This window comes from Scyliorhinus torazame, chromosome 21, assembly GCF_047496885.1.
Source record: "Scyliorhinus torazame isolate Kashiwa2021f chromosome 21, sScyTor2.1, whole genome shotgun sequence".
Lineage (NCBI taxonomy): Eukaryota > Metazoa > Chordata > Chondrichthyes > Carcharhiniformes > Scyliorhinidae > Scyliorhinus > Scyliorhinus torazame.
Window position 1 is genome coordinate 61,867,296 of NC_092727.1, and position 17,487 is coordinate 61,884,782.

General features: G+C 51.6%; 1 protein-coding gene across 2 annotated transcripts in view; it reads left to right on the top strand.

Moving 5' to 3' along the window:
• siae (sialic acid acetylesterase) overlaps positions 1–17,487 on the top strand; it is a 187,218-nt gene that overhangs the window by 103,752 nt on the left and 65,979 nt on the right. For both annotated transcript variants that reach the window (XR_011937457.1, XM_072486869.1), the window contains exon 5: positions 6,710–6,884. Coding sequence is in view for 1 of the 2 variants with exons in the window: in XM_072486869.1 (XP_072342970.1) it covers positions 6,710–6,884 (175 nt within the window). In the remaining variant the exon portion in view is untranslated. The remainder of the gene's footprint in view (positions 1–6,709; positions 6,885–17,487) is intronic.

A 17,487-nucleotide genomic window follows, 5' to 3' on the forward strand; every position in this document is an offset into this window, starting at 1 on the left:
GTGTTCCCCCCTTTATCCCTAACTCCCCCAATCTCCCTCGCTACATCCCGCTTCCGAAGCTGGTGTGCCAACATCCGGCTAGCCTTCTCCCCGCACTCATACACTGCCCCTTGCGCTTTCCTCCACTGCACCTCTGCCATCTTGGTGGTCAACAGGTCGAACTCGGCCTGGAGGCTTCGTCGCTCTTTGAGTAGTCCCTCCTCGGGGACCTCTGCATACCTCCTATCCACCCTTAAAATCTCCCCCACCAATCTCTCCCTCACTCTCCTCTCCTTCTTCTCCTTGTGGGCCCTAGTGGAGATTAGCTCTCCCCTAATCACCGTCTTCAGCGCGCCCCAGACCACCCCCACCTGCACCTCCCCATTATTGTTAGCCTCTAGTTAGCTTTCAATACACCCCCGGATCCGCCAGCAAGCCCACATCCAGGCGCCATAGCGGATGCTGGTCCCTCTCCTCCCCTAGCAACAGCTCCACCCAATGCAGGGCAGGGTCTGAGATGGCTATGGCCGAATACTCCGTGCCCTCCACCCTCGGAATTAGTGCCCTGCTCATAACGAAGAAGTCTATCCGGGAGTCGGCTTTATGGACGTGGGAAACAAAAGAATATTCACTGGCCCCCGCCCGGCCTGACAAACCTCCATGGGTCCACTCCTCCCATCTGGTCTATAAACCCACTCAGCACCTTGGCCGCCGCCGGCCTCTTACCCGTCCTGGACATGGAGCGGTCCAATGCTGGATCCAGTACCGTGTTGAAGTCCGTCCGTTCCCCCCCCCCCCCCTCCCCCATTATCAAGCTCCCTGCCTCCAGGTCCGGAATCCGGCCCAACATGCGCCGCATAAATCCGGCATCGTCCCAATTCGGGGCATATACATTCACTAATCCCACCTGCACCCCCTGCAGCTTACCACTCACCATCACATACCTACCTCCATTGTCTGCCACGATGTTCAGAGCCTCAAACGACACCCGCTTCCCCACCAAAATCGCCACCCCTCGATTCTTTGCGTCCAACCCCGAGTGGAAAACCTGCCCTACCCACCCCTTTCTCAGCCTAACCTGATCTGCCACCCTCAAATGCGTCTCCTGGAGCATAACCACATCTGCCTTCAGTCCTTTCAGGTGCGCGAACATACGGGCCCTCTTGACCGGCCCGTTCAGGCCTCTCACATTCCAAGTTATCAGCTGGATCAGGGGGCTTCCCTGCACCCCCCCGCCGATTAGCCATCCCCTTTTCTAGGCCAGCCACGTGCCCGCGCCTCCCACACTCTCCATTCCCCCCACGGCAGACCCACGCCCCGTCTCTCCGAGCTCCAGCTCACCTTTGGTCAATGCAGCAGCAACTCAGTCCCCCCTTCCTCCCACCCAACCCCCCAGCTAGGTCTGAGCAGTGCTCTGACTGTGAGATGTGGCAGGTCCGGGAGGCTTCCAGCGTCCCGGATGGCTTCATCTGCAGAAAGTGCACCCAACTGGAGCTCCTCACAGACCGCATGGTTCGGTTGGAGCAGCAGTTGGTGCACTTAGGAGCATGCTGGTGGCGGAAAGCGTCATAGATAGCAGTTATATAAATGTGGTCACACCCAAGGTGCAGGCAGAGAAATGGGTGACCACCAGAAAGGGCAGGCAGTCAGTGCAGGAATCCCCTGTGGTTGTCCCCCTCTCGAACAGGTATACCCCTTTGGATACTGTCGGGGGGGATAGCCTATCAGGGGACAACAGCAGCAGCCAGAGCAGTGGCACCACGGCTGGCTCTGATGTTCAGAAGGGAGGGTCAAAGCGCAGAAGAGCAATAGTAATAGGGGACTCTGTAGTCAGGGGCACAGATAGCGCTTCTGTGGACGTGAAAGAGACTCCAGGATGGTATGTTGCCTCCCTGGTGCCAGGGTCCAGGATGTCTCCGAACGGGTAGAGGGCATCCTGAAGGGGGAGGGCAAACAGGCAGAGGTCGTTGTACATATTGCTACTAACGACATAGGCAGGAAGGGGCATGAGGTCCTGCAGCAGGAGTTCAGGGAGCTATTCAGAAAGTTAAAAGACAGGACCTTTAGGGTTGTAATCTCGGGATTACTCCCTGTGCCACGTGCCAGTGAGGCTAGAAATAGGAAGATAGAGCAGCTAAACACGTGGCTAAACAGCTGGTGTAGGAGGGAGGGTTTCCGTTATCTGGACCACTGGGAGCTCTTCCGCGGCAGGTGTGACCTATATAAGAAGGACGGGTTGCATCTAAACTGGAGAGGCATAAATATCCTGGCCGCGAGGTTTGCTAGTGTCACACGGGAGGGTTTAAACTAGTATGGCAGGGGGGTGGGCACGGGAGCAATAGGTCAGAAGGTGAGAGCATTGAGGGAGAACTAGGGAATAGGGACAGTGGGGCTCTGAGGCAGAGCAGTCAGGGAGAAGTTGCTGAACACAGCGGGTCTGGTGGCCTGAAGTTCATATATTTTAATGCAAGAAGTATTACGGGTAGGCAGATGAACTTAGAGCTTGGATTAGTACTTGGAACTATGATGTTGTTGCCATTACAGAGACCTGGTTGAGGGAAGGGCAGGATTGGCAGCTAAACGTTTAGGATTTAGATGTTTCAGGCGGGATAGAGGGGGATGTAAAAGGGGTGTCGGAGTTGCGCTACTGGTTAGGGAGAATATCACAGCTGTACTGCGGGAGGACACCTCAGAGGGCAGTGAGGCTATATGGGTAGAGATCAGGAATAAGAAGGGTGCAGTCACAATGTTGGGGGTTTACTGCAGGCCTCCCAACAGCTAGCGGGAGATAGAGGAGCAGATAGGTAGACAGATTTTGGAAAACAGTAAAAACAACAGGGTTGTGGTGATGGGAGACTTCAACTTCCCCAATATTGACTGGGACTCACTTAGTGCCAGGAGCTTAGACGGGGCGGAGTTTGTAAGGAGCATCCAGGAGGGCTTCTTAAAACAATATGTGGACAGTCCAACTAGGGAAGGGGCGGTCCTGGACCTGGTATTGGGAAATGAGCCCGGCCAGGTGGTAGATGTTTCAGTCGGGGAGCATTTCGGGAACAGTGACCACAATTCAGTAAGTTTTAAAGTGCTGGTGGACAAGGATAAGAGTGGTCCTAGGATGAATGTGCTAAATTGGGGGAAGGCTAATTATAACAATATTAGGCAGGAACTGAAGAACATAGATTGGGGGCGGATGTTTGAGGGCAAATCAACATCTGACATGTGGGAGGCTTTCAAGTGTCAGTTGAAAGGAATTCAGCACCGGCATGTTCCTGTCAGGAAAAAGGATAAATACGGCAATTTTCGGGAACCTTGGATAACGAGAGATATTGTAGGCCTCGTCAAAAAGAAAAAGGAGGCATTTGTCGGCTAAAAGGCTGGGAACAGACGAAGCCTGTGTGGAATATAAGGAAAGTAGGAAGGAACTTAAGCAAGGAGTCAGGAGGGCTAGAAGGGGTCACGAAAAGTCATTGGCAAATAGGGTTAAGGAAAATCCCAAGGCTTTTTACACGTACATAAAAAGCAAGAGGGTAGCCAGGGAAAGGGTTGGTCCACTGAAGGATAGGCAAGGGAATCTATTTGTGGAGCCAGAGGAAATGGGCGAGGTACTAAATGAATCCTTTGCATCAGTATTCACCAAAGAGAAGAAATTGGTAGATGTTGAGTCTGGAGAAGGGTGTGTAGATAGCCTGGATCACATTGAGATTCAAAAAGACGAGGTGTTGGGTGTCTTAAAAAATATTAAGGTAGATAAGTCCCCAGGGCCTGATGGGATCTACCCCAGAATACTGAAGGAGGCTGGAGAGGAAATTGCTGAGGCCTTGACAGACATCTTTGGAGCCTCACTGTCTTCAGGTGATGTCCCGGAGGACTGGAGAATAGCCAATGTTGTTCCTCTGTTGAAGAAGGGTAGCAAGGATAATCCAGGGAACTACAGGCCTGTGAGCCTTACTTCAGTGGTAGGGAAATTACTGGAGAGAATTCTTCGAGACAGGATCTACTCCCATTTGGAAGCAAATGGACGTTTAGTGAGAGGCAGCATGGTTTTGTGAAGGGGAGGTCGTGTCTCACTAACTTGATAGAGTATTTCGAGGAGGTCACTAAGATGATTGATGCAGGTAGGGCAGTGGATGTTGTCTATATGGACTTCAGTAAGGCCTTTGACAAGGTCCCTCATGGTAGACTAGAAGTCACATGGGATCAGGGGTGAGCTGGCAAGGTGGATACAGAACTGGCTAGGTCATAGAAGGCAGAGAGTAGCAATGGAAGGATGCTTTTCTAATTGGAGGGCTGTGACCAGTGGTGTTCCACAGGGATCAGTGCTGGGACCTTTGCTGTTTGTAGTATATATAAATGATTTGGAGGAAAATGTAACTGGTCTGATTAGTAAGTTTGCAGACAACACAAAGGTTGGTGGAATTGCGGATAGCGATGAGGACTGTCAGAGGATACAGCAGGATTTAGATTGTTTGGAGACTTGGGCGGAGAGATGGCAGATGGAGTTTAATCCGGGCAAATGTGAGGTAATGCATTTTGGAAGGTCTAATGCAGGTAGGGAATATACAGTCAATGTAGAACCCTCAAGAGTATTGGAAGTCAAAGAGATCTAGGAGTACAGGTCCACAGGTCACTGAAAGGGGCAACACAGGTGGAGAAGGTAGTCAAGAAGGCATACGGCATGCTTGCCTTCATTGGCCGGGGCATTGAGTATAAGAATTGGCAAGTCATGTTGCAGCTGTATAGAACCTTAGTTAGGCCACACTTGGAGTATAGTGTTCAATTCTGGTCGCCACACTACCAGAAGGATGGAGGCTTTAGAGCGGGTGCAGAAGAGATTTACCAGAATGTTGCCTGGTATGGAGGGCAATAGCTATGAGGAGCGGTTGAATAAACTCGGTTTGTTCTCACTGGAACGAAGGAGGTTGAGGGGCGACCTGATAGAGGTCTACAAAATTATGAGGAGCATAGGCAGAGTGGATAGTCAGAGGCTTTTCCCCGGGGTAGAGGGGTCAATTACTAGGGGGCATAGGTTTAAGGTGAGAGGGGCAAAGTTTAGAGTAGATGTACGAGGCAAGTTTTTTACGCAATGGGTAGTGGGTGCCTGGAACTCGCTACCGGAGGAGGTGGTGGAAGCAGGGGCGATAGTGACATTTAAGGGGCATCTTGACAAATACAAGAATAGGATGGGAATAGAGGGATACGGACCCAGGAAGTGTAGAAGATTGTAGTTTAGTCGGGCAGCATGGTCGGCACGGGCTTGGAGGGCCGAAGGGCCTGTTCCTGTGCTGGAGTGGCGGCCTCCTCGCCAGGACTCGGTGGGCCCCATCCAGCTCCAGGGGACTCGGGAAGGCATCCGCGACCATTAACGTGTTCAGCATCGTGACCACATATGCTCCAGCATCCGACCCCTCCACTCCCTCAGGGAGACCCAGAATCCACAGATTCTTCCTCCTCGACCGATTCTCCATGTCCTCAAACTTCTGCCATTTCTTATGCAGCGCTTCGTGCGCCTCCACCTTCACCGCCAGGCCCAATATCTCGTCCTCATTCTCCGAGGCCTTCTGCCGCACCTCCCGGATCACCGCCCCTTGGGCCTTCTGGGTCTCGACCAGCTTGTCGATCGAAGCCTTCATCGGCTCCAGCAGCTCTGCTTTCAATTCCGTGAAGCAGCACTTGAGAAACTCCTGCTGCTCTTGTGCCCACGCTCCCTGGCCTCCACCCGCCGCCATCTTGGCTTTCCTCTCTCGCACTTTTCGCTGCACCAGAATTACTTTTTTCACCACTCCACTCCTGGTCCAATCCATCCAGTGCCGGGGAAATCGTACTGTCACCTTCCCACACTGGGAACCGTTCAACAAATGCCGCTGGGGCCCCTAAAAAGAGCCCAAAAGTCAGTTTCTGGAGGGAGCTGCCGAACGTGCGACTTAGCTCAGCATAGCCGCAACCGGAAGTCACAAATCTACCTTGTTACAACAATCTGTAGATAGATAGATATGCCACATCCCATGCCCTCCATCTCCGGGAAGAACTTGCTCATTCGGTCAGGTGTGCTCTGCTTGCCACTTTCAGTTGCATGATGCTCAGCCTTGCGCATGAGAAGGCTGAGTTGGTCCTGCACAGTGCTGCGCTCCAGAGTCCCTGCCTTCTTTCCGTACCTAGCTCTTCCTCCCATTTTTGCCGAGTTTCGTCCAGCGGAGAGCGCATCCTTTCTAAAGGTTATCCTTACAGGACCCCGCAGTTTACCCTCCAAAGGCTGTCCGCGTCCAGCAACTCCTCTACCATTGTGCCTTTTGGGGTTCATGGGTATACAATCGTCTGCTTGCGGAGAAAAGGTTTTGACCTATAGATGCGGAATTTGTTCCTGTTTGGTAGATCCAGTCACTTTGTCAGCTCCTCTAAGGTCGCTAGTCTGTCATCTGTGTAAAATTCCTTAACCGTCAGTGTCCTCCCATCCTGTCTCCACCTCCTTGAAGGTGGCGTCTCAATATAATACTCAAATTGAACTGCAGAATACACAGATTTTTTGGGGAAAGAGACTTGGATTTTCATAAACCTTAGTTTAAAAAAATGCTTCTTTTTCATTTCTGAAAGGTCTAGCTAATTTTCAGGTTAGGCTTGCGTTTTCTGGTTTTCACCCATCAGGAGCACTTTATCGATCTGATGGTAGAGAAGCCCAGTGCTATTTTGAAGGAAGATAAAATCCTGTTTGTTATTATCTTTTATTGAATTGTAGAAATTCTTGGCAATGGCAATTTCACCTCGTTCTCAGCTGTCTGCTGGTTGTTTGGCCGATATCTCTATGACAAGCTGCAGTATCCGATTGGGTTGGTGGAATCATGTTGGGGAGGAACTCCCATTGAGGTTTGGTCTTCTAAACGAGTCCTCAGCAAATGTGGCCTTTATTACAAGTGAGTTTACAATTTACCATCTTTTATATCTAAATTTTCTGTTTCTGTAATACAGTAAACAACACTGAAACTATATCGAACAGATTACTTTCCAATTTCCTAATGAAGGACCTAAGATGAGACAGAGCGAAGGAATCGATTGGCCTGAATTTTCCTTGAACAATGTGTAGCTTCAAATAGGAAAAAGCAACTGGACATACACAGAAGCTGTCTCAACTAATAGAGTAAATAAGGAGAAACTGATTCCTGTGGTTAAGGAATTGGGAAGCAGAGGACACAGATTTATGAAGATGGAATGCAATGCCTGCAGGGGGTGTGGCAGGAGATTCTGTCAGAACTTTCAGAGGAAATAGGATAATTATTTGAATATTTCAATACTTTAAATATTTCCATTATTACCAGTAACTTAAATTCTCCCCTCCACCAATCATCGGTCCCGTGCCTTAGCCCTTCTTCCACTAACCATTATTACCAGCAACTTAACACCTCTGAAACATTCCACCATTGGGCAAGATTTTTACATTGCCTGTCCAACAGCACCATATCTTAATGTTAACCTTTTATGTGCCACCTTAGACTCAATTGGATGGAAATCCAAGTATTCTATAACAACTGGTTTCCATTTATCTACCCTACATCCTCAATATCGGGCGGCACGATAGCACAGTGGTTAGCACTGTTACTTCATAGCATCAGGGTCCTGGGTTCGATTCACGCTTGGGTCACAGTCTGTGCGGAGTTTGCACGTTCTCCCTGTGTTTGCGTGGGTTTCCTCCGGGTGCTTAGGTTTCCTCCCACAATCCCGAAAGATGTGCTTGTTAGTTGAATTGGACATTCTGTATTCTCCCTCTGTGTACCCGAACAGGCACCGCAGTGTGGCGATTAGGGGCTTTTCACAGTAACTTTATTGCAGTGCTTGTAAGCCTGCTTGTGACACTAAAAAGGATTATTATTATTTAAAAATATAATAAATTTGTCAAACACAATTTCGACTTTGCAAAGTTATATGGACTCTGATCATACTATGAATTTTAAGAATTTTTTAATAATACATTTCAGCATTTTCCTTTTGGCTCTCTCCCTCCTTTCTTGAAAGAAGCTACATTTGCAAACTTGCAAACGCACCTGGGACCATTGTAGAATTTAGGGGAATTTACTATCTACACGTTATCTCTTTGAGAACCATAGGATGTAAGCCATCAGGTTGGGGATTTGTTGACTTTTAATCCCTTAAAGCTCTTTTATTTTTCTCTGCTGACATTGCTTAATTTAAGCTTTCAATCTTATTATCTGTTTAGTCACCCACTATTTCTGAGATATAATTTACCTTCTATTGTGAAGACAGATACAAAATATTTGTTTAAGGTCTCTGACATTTCCTCATTCTAGAATCATAGGACCATAGAAAAGTTACAGCACAGCAAAAGACCAATCAGCACATTGTGTCTGTGCTGGTTGAAAAATAAAAAATTAGCTGTCCATTCTAATCCCATTTTCCAGCACCTGGCCCAGAGCCTTGCAGATCCAGGTATCATTTTCCAATTTTGTGATATTTTCTCCTGTCACTTGTTATAATTCTGAGGTTTAGAACACTGATGTTTTAGGACTGTCTTTAAATTTTAGGTAAAATTATTGACCCGTTCTGATATCTGCCTGACAGCGAGCCTCCGTGTTTTGATTGTTAAAAATTGAAAGAACATACAACATACAGTGCGCAGAAGGAGGCCATTCAGCCCATCGAGTTTGCACCGACCCTCTTAAGCCCTCACTTTACCCTATCCCCATATCCCAGTAACCCCGACACTAAGAGCAATTTAGCATCGTCAGTCCACCTAACCTGCACGTCTTTGGACTGTGGGAGCACCCGGAGGAAACCCACGTACACACAGGGAGAACGAGCAGACTCAGCACAGATAGTGACCCAGCGGGGAATTGAACCTGGGACTCTGGCGCTGTGAAGCCACAGTGCTACCCTCCAAATAATATCCAAATAGTTTTACCGGTACGACGCCCCCATCAACACCTGGAATCCCTGGCCCAAGATCGCTCGAAGTGGAGAAAAAGCAAACGGGAAGGAGCTGGGCACCTTGAGGTTCACCGCAGAGAGCAAGCTGATGTCAAGCATCTACAACTAATGGAACATGTGGCAACCCAGGCACGCCACCCACCCAGTCTTCCAACTACAGTCTGCCCCACCTGTTACAGAGATTCTAGGTTATGCATCGGACTCCTGTCACCTGAGAACTAATTTTTAGCGTGGAGTCATGCTTCAGGCAGCAGCGTGTACCGGACCTGCGAGGGACACTATTGGGAGCGGAGGATAAAGGGAATGCGAGGCTCGCGGCCCTTGTTTACCTTTAGGCAGCAGAATACCGGGTCTACAGGGGACAGCTTTCCTGAGGCTCAGGAGCTGTTCAAGCAGCATGCTGTGTTTGAAGAAAAAAAATCAACAGGGACATCACAGGGAAGCGGTAAGCTGATTGGTTGGTGAGCAACTGATTTTCGGGACCCGTGTCTAAATTGCTGTAACCTAAATAACTGAAAATAGATAATTGTTAGGGAACCAAACTTGGAGGATAAAAGGGAAGTGAATCTGAAAGCAGAACTAGGAAATCGAAAGAGCTGATTTGGTGAGTATATATATATATTTGTGGTGATACACCACTGTACTTCCCTAGCATTGTACATAGTTATATAATAGTTGTGTGTAACGTGGCCCTGTAATCCTGTGTATGGTACTGTGTATTGTACTGTAGCTCTGTAGAGGTTCGGTCACCTGTATGTAACCTGCCTGTTGGGCCTCGGAGAGCTCCGCCTTAGCCACTCCCCCGGGAGTTCAGTATAAGACCAACTTCTGTGACCGGACCCATTTTGTCTGGGGTCGTCTGTGTCAGGTAAGCTTCCTATGTAGTGTATTAAAGCCTTAGTTAAAGTCTCACATTTCTTTGTGGTTCTTGACGCTTAGTGCATCAATTTAATACACTACAGTTATAATGGAGGCTGCTCTGAAACCCGACAAGCTCTCGCTCGACCCCCACGCTCCACGCGCGGATCACCTTTTCACCTGCTGGCTCCGGTGTTTCGAGGCCTACCTGGAAGCATCCTCCGCCTTCGCCAAAACAGACGCTGACCGACTCAACCTCCTGTGCTCACGGCTCGACTACGGCCTTTTCGACCTCATCACGGGAACTACGACCTACGCCGACGCCATCATGAAGCTCAAAAGCCGGTATGCACGAACTGTTAATTCTATTTACGCCCGCCACCGCCTCGCCTCCCAGCACCAGCAGCCGGGTGAACCCCTATCCGTGTTCGTTCGGGACCTCCGTGCCCTCGCGCTCACCTACAACGTGCCAGCAGTCTCCGCTGAGCAGAACACTGAGGCCCTGGCGCTTGATGCCTTTGTAGCTGGCATCGCTTCCGTCCCGATGCGCCAACTCCTTCTGGCACAAACTACCCTGACTCTGGACACGGCAGTCACTATGGCTGATGCCCAACAGGCAGCCTATGACAATACTGCGTCCTACACGCCTGCACAAACTTCCTATACGCCTGCCCACGTCCCCTACGTGGCCGCTACCTCCCAGCAACAACCCCGACAAGTCACGGCCCACCCAGCCACACAGCAGTAAAAATAATGCCTGGGCCCCAGTGTACTTTTGTGGCCAGGCAAAACACCCCAGGAAACGCTGCCCTGCTAGAGATGCTACCTGTTCGGCCTGTGGCAAGAAAGGCCACTTTGCAAACGTCTGCCGCTCCACTGCTGCCTCGGGGTCCAACACCATGGCCTGCTACTCCTGGGTGTCGCCATCCTCCGTTCCCGGCTCGCTTTTCGACATGTGCGACGCAGGGGCGCCGCCATCTTTGATCATCCCCGGCCCGGCTCCCTTCACTTCCGGTCCGCCGCACGACACGTCCGGTCCGCCGCCGATCGTTGCTTCCGGGTCCGCCCCGCCGCCGATCGGCACTTCCGGTCCTGGGCACTCGACCTCTGGCCCCCCCTCCACGTGGTCTGCATGGGCACCGCCCAGAACACCGACTTACGTCACGTCCGGTCTACCGCTGATCGTCACTTCCGGTCCTGCACACTCGACCGAAATGCTGCAAACAACGGAGATGCAGCCAGCAACAGCAACCTGGTCTCCAACAGCAGCCTACGACGCCTAGGCGCCGCCACCTTCTTCCGCAGGCCGCTCCCCGGATCCGGCACCCGTCTCCAACAGCTCCACCATCGCATCCATCGTCCTCGACCAGGACCGACCGCATCAGCTCGCCAGATCCACCATGGAGGTTCAGGTAAATTGTTTCACTGTTACCTGCCTCTTCGACAGCGGCAGCACGGAGAGCTTCCGCCACCCGGACACCGTGCGCCGCTGCTCCCTCAAGGTACTACCCACGCGCAGGCATATTTCCATGGCCTCCAACTCCCAGTCGGCCGAGGTTTCGGGCTACTGTGTCGTCACCCTCTCAGTGAACGGCGCGGTGTTCCAGGATTTCAAATTCATGGTCCTCCCTCACCTCTGCGCCGCCGCGATCCTCATCCTGGACTTCCAATGCCACCTGCGCAGCCTCATCTTGCATTTTAACGGCCCCCCTCCCCCCCCCCCCCCTCGCGGTCTCCAACCCCCAGTTCTTCCCTGATCCCCCCCCCCCGGGTCCCACCTGTAGTCTGTCCACGCTCAGGATCCCCCCCCCCCCTTCACTGGTTTGCTGATCTCACCCCCGACTGCAAGCCCGTGGCTACTAAAAGTCGGCGTTACAGTTTTCGGGGACCGCCAATTCATTCGAGCGGAGATTAAGCGCCTTCTCTCGGAAAAGATCATTGCTCACAGCACCAGCCCCTGGCGAGCCCAAGTGGTGGTAGTCAAGTCGAGCGAGAAACACCGCATGGTCATTGACTACAGTCAGACCATCAACCGGTACACGCTGCTTGATGCGTATCCCCTCCCCCGCATATCTGACATGGTCAACCGGATTGCACAGTACCGGGTGTTCTCCACCATAGACTTGAAATCCGCCTACCACCAGCTCCCTATCCACCCGGAGGACCGTAACTTCACGGCCTTTGAGGCGGACGGCTGCCTCTACCACTTTCTTAGGGTACCCTTTGGCGTCACCAATGGAGTCTCGGTCTTTCAACGGGAGATGGACCGAATGGTGGACCAGAACAGACTGCGGGCTACCTTCCCGTATCTGGACAATGTCACCATCTGCGGCCACAACCAGCAGGACCATGACATCAACCTCACTAAATTCCTCCAAACTGCCAAACGCCTCAATCTCACGTACAACGAGGCAAAATGTGTTTTCGGCACCACCCGCCTCGCCATACCCGGCTACGTGGTGGAGAACGGTGTCCTCGGCCCCGATCCCGACCGTCTGCGCCCCCTTCTCGAACTCCCCATTCCCACCTGCCCCAAAGAACTGAGGCAATGCCTCGGGTTCTTTGCCTACTATGCCCAGTGGGTGCCCGAGTACGCTGACAAGGCCCAACCTCACCTCCGTTCCCCCTCATTCCCTTCCCGCCTGAGGCCTGCCAGGCCTTCCACCTCCTAAAAACCACTATCGCCAAAGCCGCCATGCATGCGGTAGACGAGTCTGCACCATCCAAGTCGAGAGCGATGCCTCCAACTTTACCCTGGGTGCCACCCTCAACCAGGCGGGCAGGCCCATCGCCTTCTTTTCCCGCACACTCCAAGGCCCCGAGATCCGCCACTCCTCTGTTGAGAAGAGGCACAGGCCATAGTGGAAGCCGTCCGGCACTGGAGGCACTACCTGGCCGGAAAACCATTTACCCTCGTTACTGACCAACGATCAGTTGCGTTCATGTTCGACAACAAACAACAAGGTAAATCAAAAATGATAAGATATTATGGTGGAGGATCGAACTCTCCACCTACAATTATACTATCTTATACCGGCCAGGTAAGCTCAATGATCCTCCTGATGCCCTGTCCCGTAGTACTTGTGCCAACGCACAGGATGACCGACTGCGGGCACTACATAATGACCTCTGTCACCCGGGCGTCAGGCGGTTCTACCACTACATCAAGGGCCACAACCTGCCCTTCTCAGTCGAGGAGGTCAAGGCCATGACTAGGGACTGCCAAGTCTGTGCGGAGTGCAAGCCGCAATTCTACAAGCCAGACAAGGCGCACCTAATCAAGGCTACCCGCCCCTTTGAACGTCTCAGCATTGACTTCAAAGGGCCCCTCCCCACCCACAACCGCAACACGTACTTCCTCAACGTCATCGACGAGTACTCGCGGTTCCACTTCGCCATTCCCTGCCCCGACACGACCTCCACCACCGTCATCAAAGCGTTGCACGACCTCTTCATGCTGTTCGGTTATCCCAATTACATTCGCAGTGACCGTGGCTCCTCCTTCATGAGTGAGGAGCTGCGTCAGTACCTGCTCGCCAGGGGCGTTGCCTCGAGCAGACGACCAGCTACAACCCCCGGGGAACGGACAGGTGGAGAGAACGCGACAGTTTGGAAGGCCGTGCTGCTAGCCCTCAAGTCCAAAGGCCTACCCTTCTCCCGTTGGCAGGAGGCCCTCCCTGCCGCACTCCACTCCATCCGGTCCCTTTTGTGTACTGCAACGAATGCTACCCCTCATGAGCGGATGTTTCTCTTCTCCAGGAGATCGGCATCCGTGACATCGCTTCCGTCCTGGCTCCTGTCCCCGGGAGACGTCCTGCTCCGCAAGCACGTGCGGACCTCTAAGGCGGAGCCCCTGGTGGAGAGAGTCCGTCTCCTCCACGCCAACCCACAGTACGCGTACATAGCGTACCCCGACGGGCGTCTCCATCAAGGACCTGGCCCCTTCTGGGGCCCCTGCCGCCCCCACCCCGCAACCTCCACCCCGCTCCCCTCTCTGCTCCCGTCGATCCCTCGGCTGTTACTACTCCGTGCCAGCCGCTGTCATCCCGCAGTTTCGCCTCGAGCCAGCCGAAGAGGTGGGGGCGTCATGCCGCCTCGCGACCCAGCACCACCGACCGCACGGATACCGCCGGACACTACCTCAGCGCCGCAGCTCCGACGTTCAAAGAGATCGACCAAACCCATCGTTCGTCTCGACCTCTGACGACACGGAACCTCCTGATGACTGTTTGTTCACTGTGTTTGCTACTCCATATTTTCACCCGGACTTCCTTCTAAACAAGGAAGGGGTGAATGTGGTGATACACCACTGTACTTCCCTAGCATTGTACATAGTTATATAATAGTTGTGTGTAACGTGGCCCTGTAATCCTGTGTATGATACTGTGTATTGTACTGTAGCTCTGTAGAGGTTCGGTCACCTGTATGTAACCTGACCTGGCCACGGAGAGCTCCGCATTAGCCACTCCCCCGGGAGTTCAGTATAAGACCAACTTCTGTGGACCGGACCCATTTTGTCTGGGGTCGTCTGTGTCAGGTAAGCTTCCTATGTAGTGTATTAAAGCCTTAGTTAAAGTCTCACATGTCTTTGTGGCTCTTGACGCTTAGTGCATCAATATTCTATAATAACAAGGGGCAGAGAAGAAGGGCCATAGTTAATACTAGTTGATGTTATTTGACATTAAAATGAAAACTTTAATTTAAAGGGTACGACATGTCAGCGGAGCTCCAAGCCGTGGTCTGCTCTTCCTGCTCCAAGTGGGAGACCGGGAACATTTCCAGTTACCAGCACCACCACGTGTACAGGATGTGTCTCCAGCTGCTGCTCCTGGATGCCAGAGATTCATTGCTAGAGCGCGGCTGGGGACACTGGAGTATCTGCGAGGTGGAGACTACCATGGATAGCATGTATAGAGAGGTGCTCACACCGCAGATTCCCACTCCACAAGCAGGAAAGACAGGAGCAGGACTGGTGTCCTTGAGGGGGGGGGGGGGGGGGGGGGGGGAGGGGGGGGGGGGAGGGGGGGGGGGGGGAGGGGGGGGGGGGGGAGGGGGGGGGCGAGGGGGGGGGGGAGGGGGGGGGGGGGGGAGGGGGGGGAGGGGGGGGGGGGGAGGGGGGCGGTACCTGCGGTTGGGGAGATTTTAAACTAATATAGCAGGGGGAATGGGAATATGTGTTAAGGATTCAGAGCAGGGGGAATCAAGAACAAGTGTAAAACACAGCAAGGAGAATGAAAAAAGTGATAGGCAGATAAACCAAGGTCCAGATAATGACACTAAAAAGAAATATTAGGGCTCCGGTCAAGTGAACGTTAAAAGGACTAGCCTGAAGGTTTTGTACCTGAATGTTTGGTATATTCAAAATAAAATGGATGAATTGGTTGCACAGATAGATGTAAAGGGGTGTTGATATAGTTGGGATTACGGAACATGGCTCCAAGGTGACCAAGGATAGGAACTAAACATTCAGGGCTATCCCGTTTTTTACGAAGGACAGACAGAAAGGAAAAGGTGGTGGAGTTGCATTTTTGATTAAAGAAAATATTGATACAATGTTGAGGAAAGATAGGGCGGCTCGGTGGTGCAGTGGTTACCAGGGTTTGATCCTGGCCCTAGATCACTGTCTGTGTGGATTTTTAAAAAAAAATCTTTTTATTGGCATTTCCTCTTATTTATAAACAATTGTATGTATAATATATATATCACATTTTTCTTACCCGTGTTAATTTACTTTATTGTACAGAAGAGGTTTATTTTGTCTTTCTTTTAATTGGTCCTGTATACATTTTGCCGCCCTCTGGGTCGGTCCTATGGTTCCTCCCCCCTCATGTTTCCCCGCCCCCTCCCTTGCATGCACCCCCTGTTGTTGTCCCCCCCCCCCCCATTGGCTTCAGCTGTGCTTTGTTTTTATTTTCAAGTGGGGGGGGGGGGGGGGTTACCCCCCCCTCCTCTTCTCTCCTTTTTGTGGTCTCTCCACCTTCCTTCCGTCTTCCCTCCGCTGGGTTGCGCAGGTCCTTTTGGTTCCTTATCTATCTTGTTTTTTTAATTCTTAACTTACTCCTTGTTGTTGGCCTCGAACAGGCCTCGGAGAAGGCTGTCCAGACCCACAGCAAGCTTGGGACAAGCCCAGAACATGTGGGTGTGGTTGGCCAGGCCTCTCTGGCACCGTTCACATTTATTCTCTACCACCGGGAAGAACCTGCTCATTCGGGTTCTGGTCAGGTGTGCTCTGTGCACCACCTTGAGCTGCATTAGGCGTAGCCTTGCGCAGGAGGAGATGGAGTTAGCCCTGCTCAGTGCTTCGCTCCAGCGTCCCCACCCTACCTCTGTCCCCAGTTCATCTCCCATTTTTGTCTGGTCTTGTCCAGTGGTGTTCGAGCTCTGTCTAGTAACTGTCCGTATATTTCCCCCACATAGCCCCCCCCCCTCCTTGTTTCTGTGCCTATTAGGTCCTCTAGTAGTGTGGTTTTCTGGGGCCCAGGAGTACCCTACTATCTCTTTGCAGAGGAAGTGTTTTATTTGGAGGTGTCCTCATTTCCTGTCCTTTTGCTAGTTTTCCACTTTCTCGTCAGTTCTTCCAGTGTCGCCAGTCTGTGCCTACGTAAAAGTCCCTGACCGTCAGTGTGCCCCCTTCCCACCTCCATCTTTTGAAAGTGGTATCTAGCATGGCTGGGGGAGAATCTGTGATTACCGCAGATGGGGGTCATGGGGGACATTTTAGTTATAGAACATAGAACATTACAGCGCAGTACAGGCCCTTCGGCCCACGATGTTGCACCGAAACAAAGCCATCCAACCTACACTATGCCATTATCATCCATATGTTTATCCAATAAACTTTTAAATGCCCTCAATGTTGGCGGGTTCACCACTGTAGCAGGTAAGCATTCCACGGCCTCACTACTCTTTGCGTAAAGAACCTACCTCTGACCTCTGTCCTATATCTATTACCCCTCAGTTTAAAGTTATGTCCCCTCGTGCCAGCCATATCCATCCGGGGGAGAAGGCTCTCACTGTCCACCCTATCCAACCCCCTGATCATTTTGTATGCCTCTATTAAGTCTCCTCTTAACCTTCTTCTCTCCAACGAAAACAACCTCAAGTCCATCAGCCTTTCCTCATAAGATTTTCCCTCCATACCAGGCAACATCCTGGTAAATCTCCTCTGCACCCGCTCCAAAGCCTCCACGTCCTTCCTATAATGCGGTGACCAGAACTGTACGCAATACTCCAAATGCGGCCGTACCAGAGTTCTGTACAGCTGCAACATGACCTCCCGACTCCGGAACTCAATCCCTCTACCAATAAAGGCCAACACTCCATAGGCCTTCTTCACAACCCTATCAACCTGGGTGGCAACTTTCAGGGATCTATGTACATGGACACCTAGATCCCTCTGCTCATCCACACTTTCAAGAACTTTACCATTCGCCAAATATTCCGCATTCCTGTTATTCCTTCCAAAGTGAATTACCTCACACTTCTCTACATTAAACTCCATTTGCCACCTCTCGGCCCAGCTCTGCAGCTTATCTATATCCCTCTGTAATCTGCTACATCCTTCCACACTATCGACAACACCACCGACTTTAGTATCGTCTGCAAATTTACTCACCCACCCTTCTGCGCCTTCCTCTAGGTCATTGATAAAAATGACAAACAGCAACGGCCCCAGAACAGATCCTTGTGGTACTCCACTTGTGACTGTACTCCATTCTG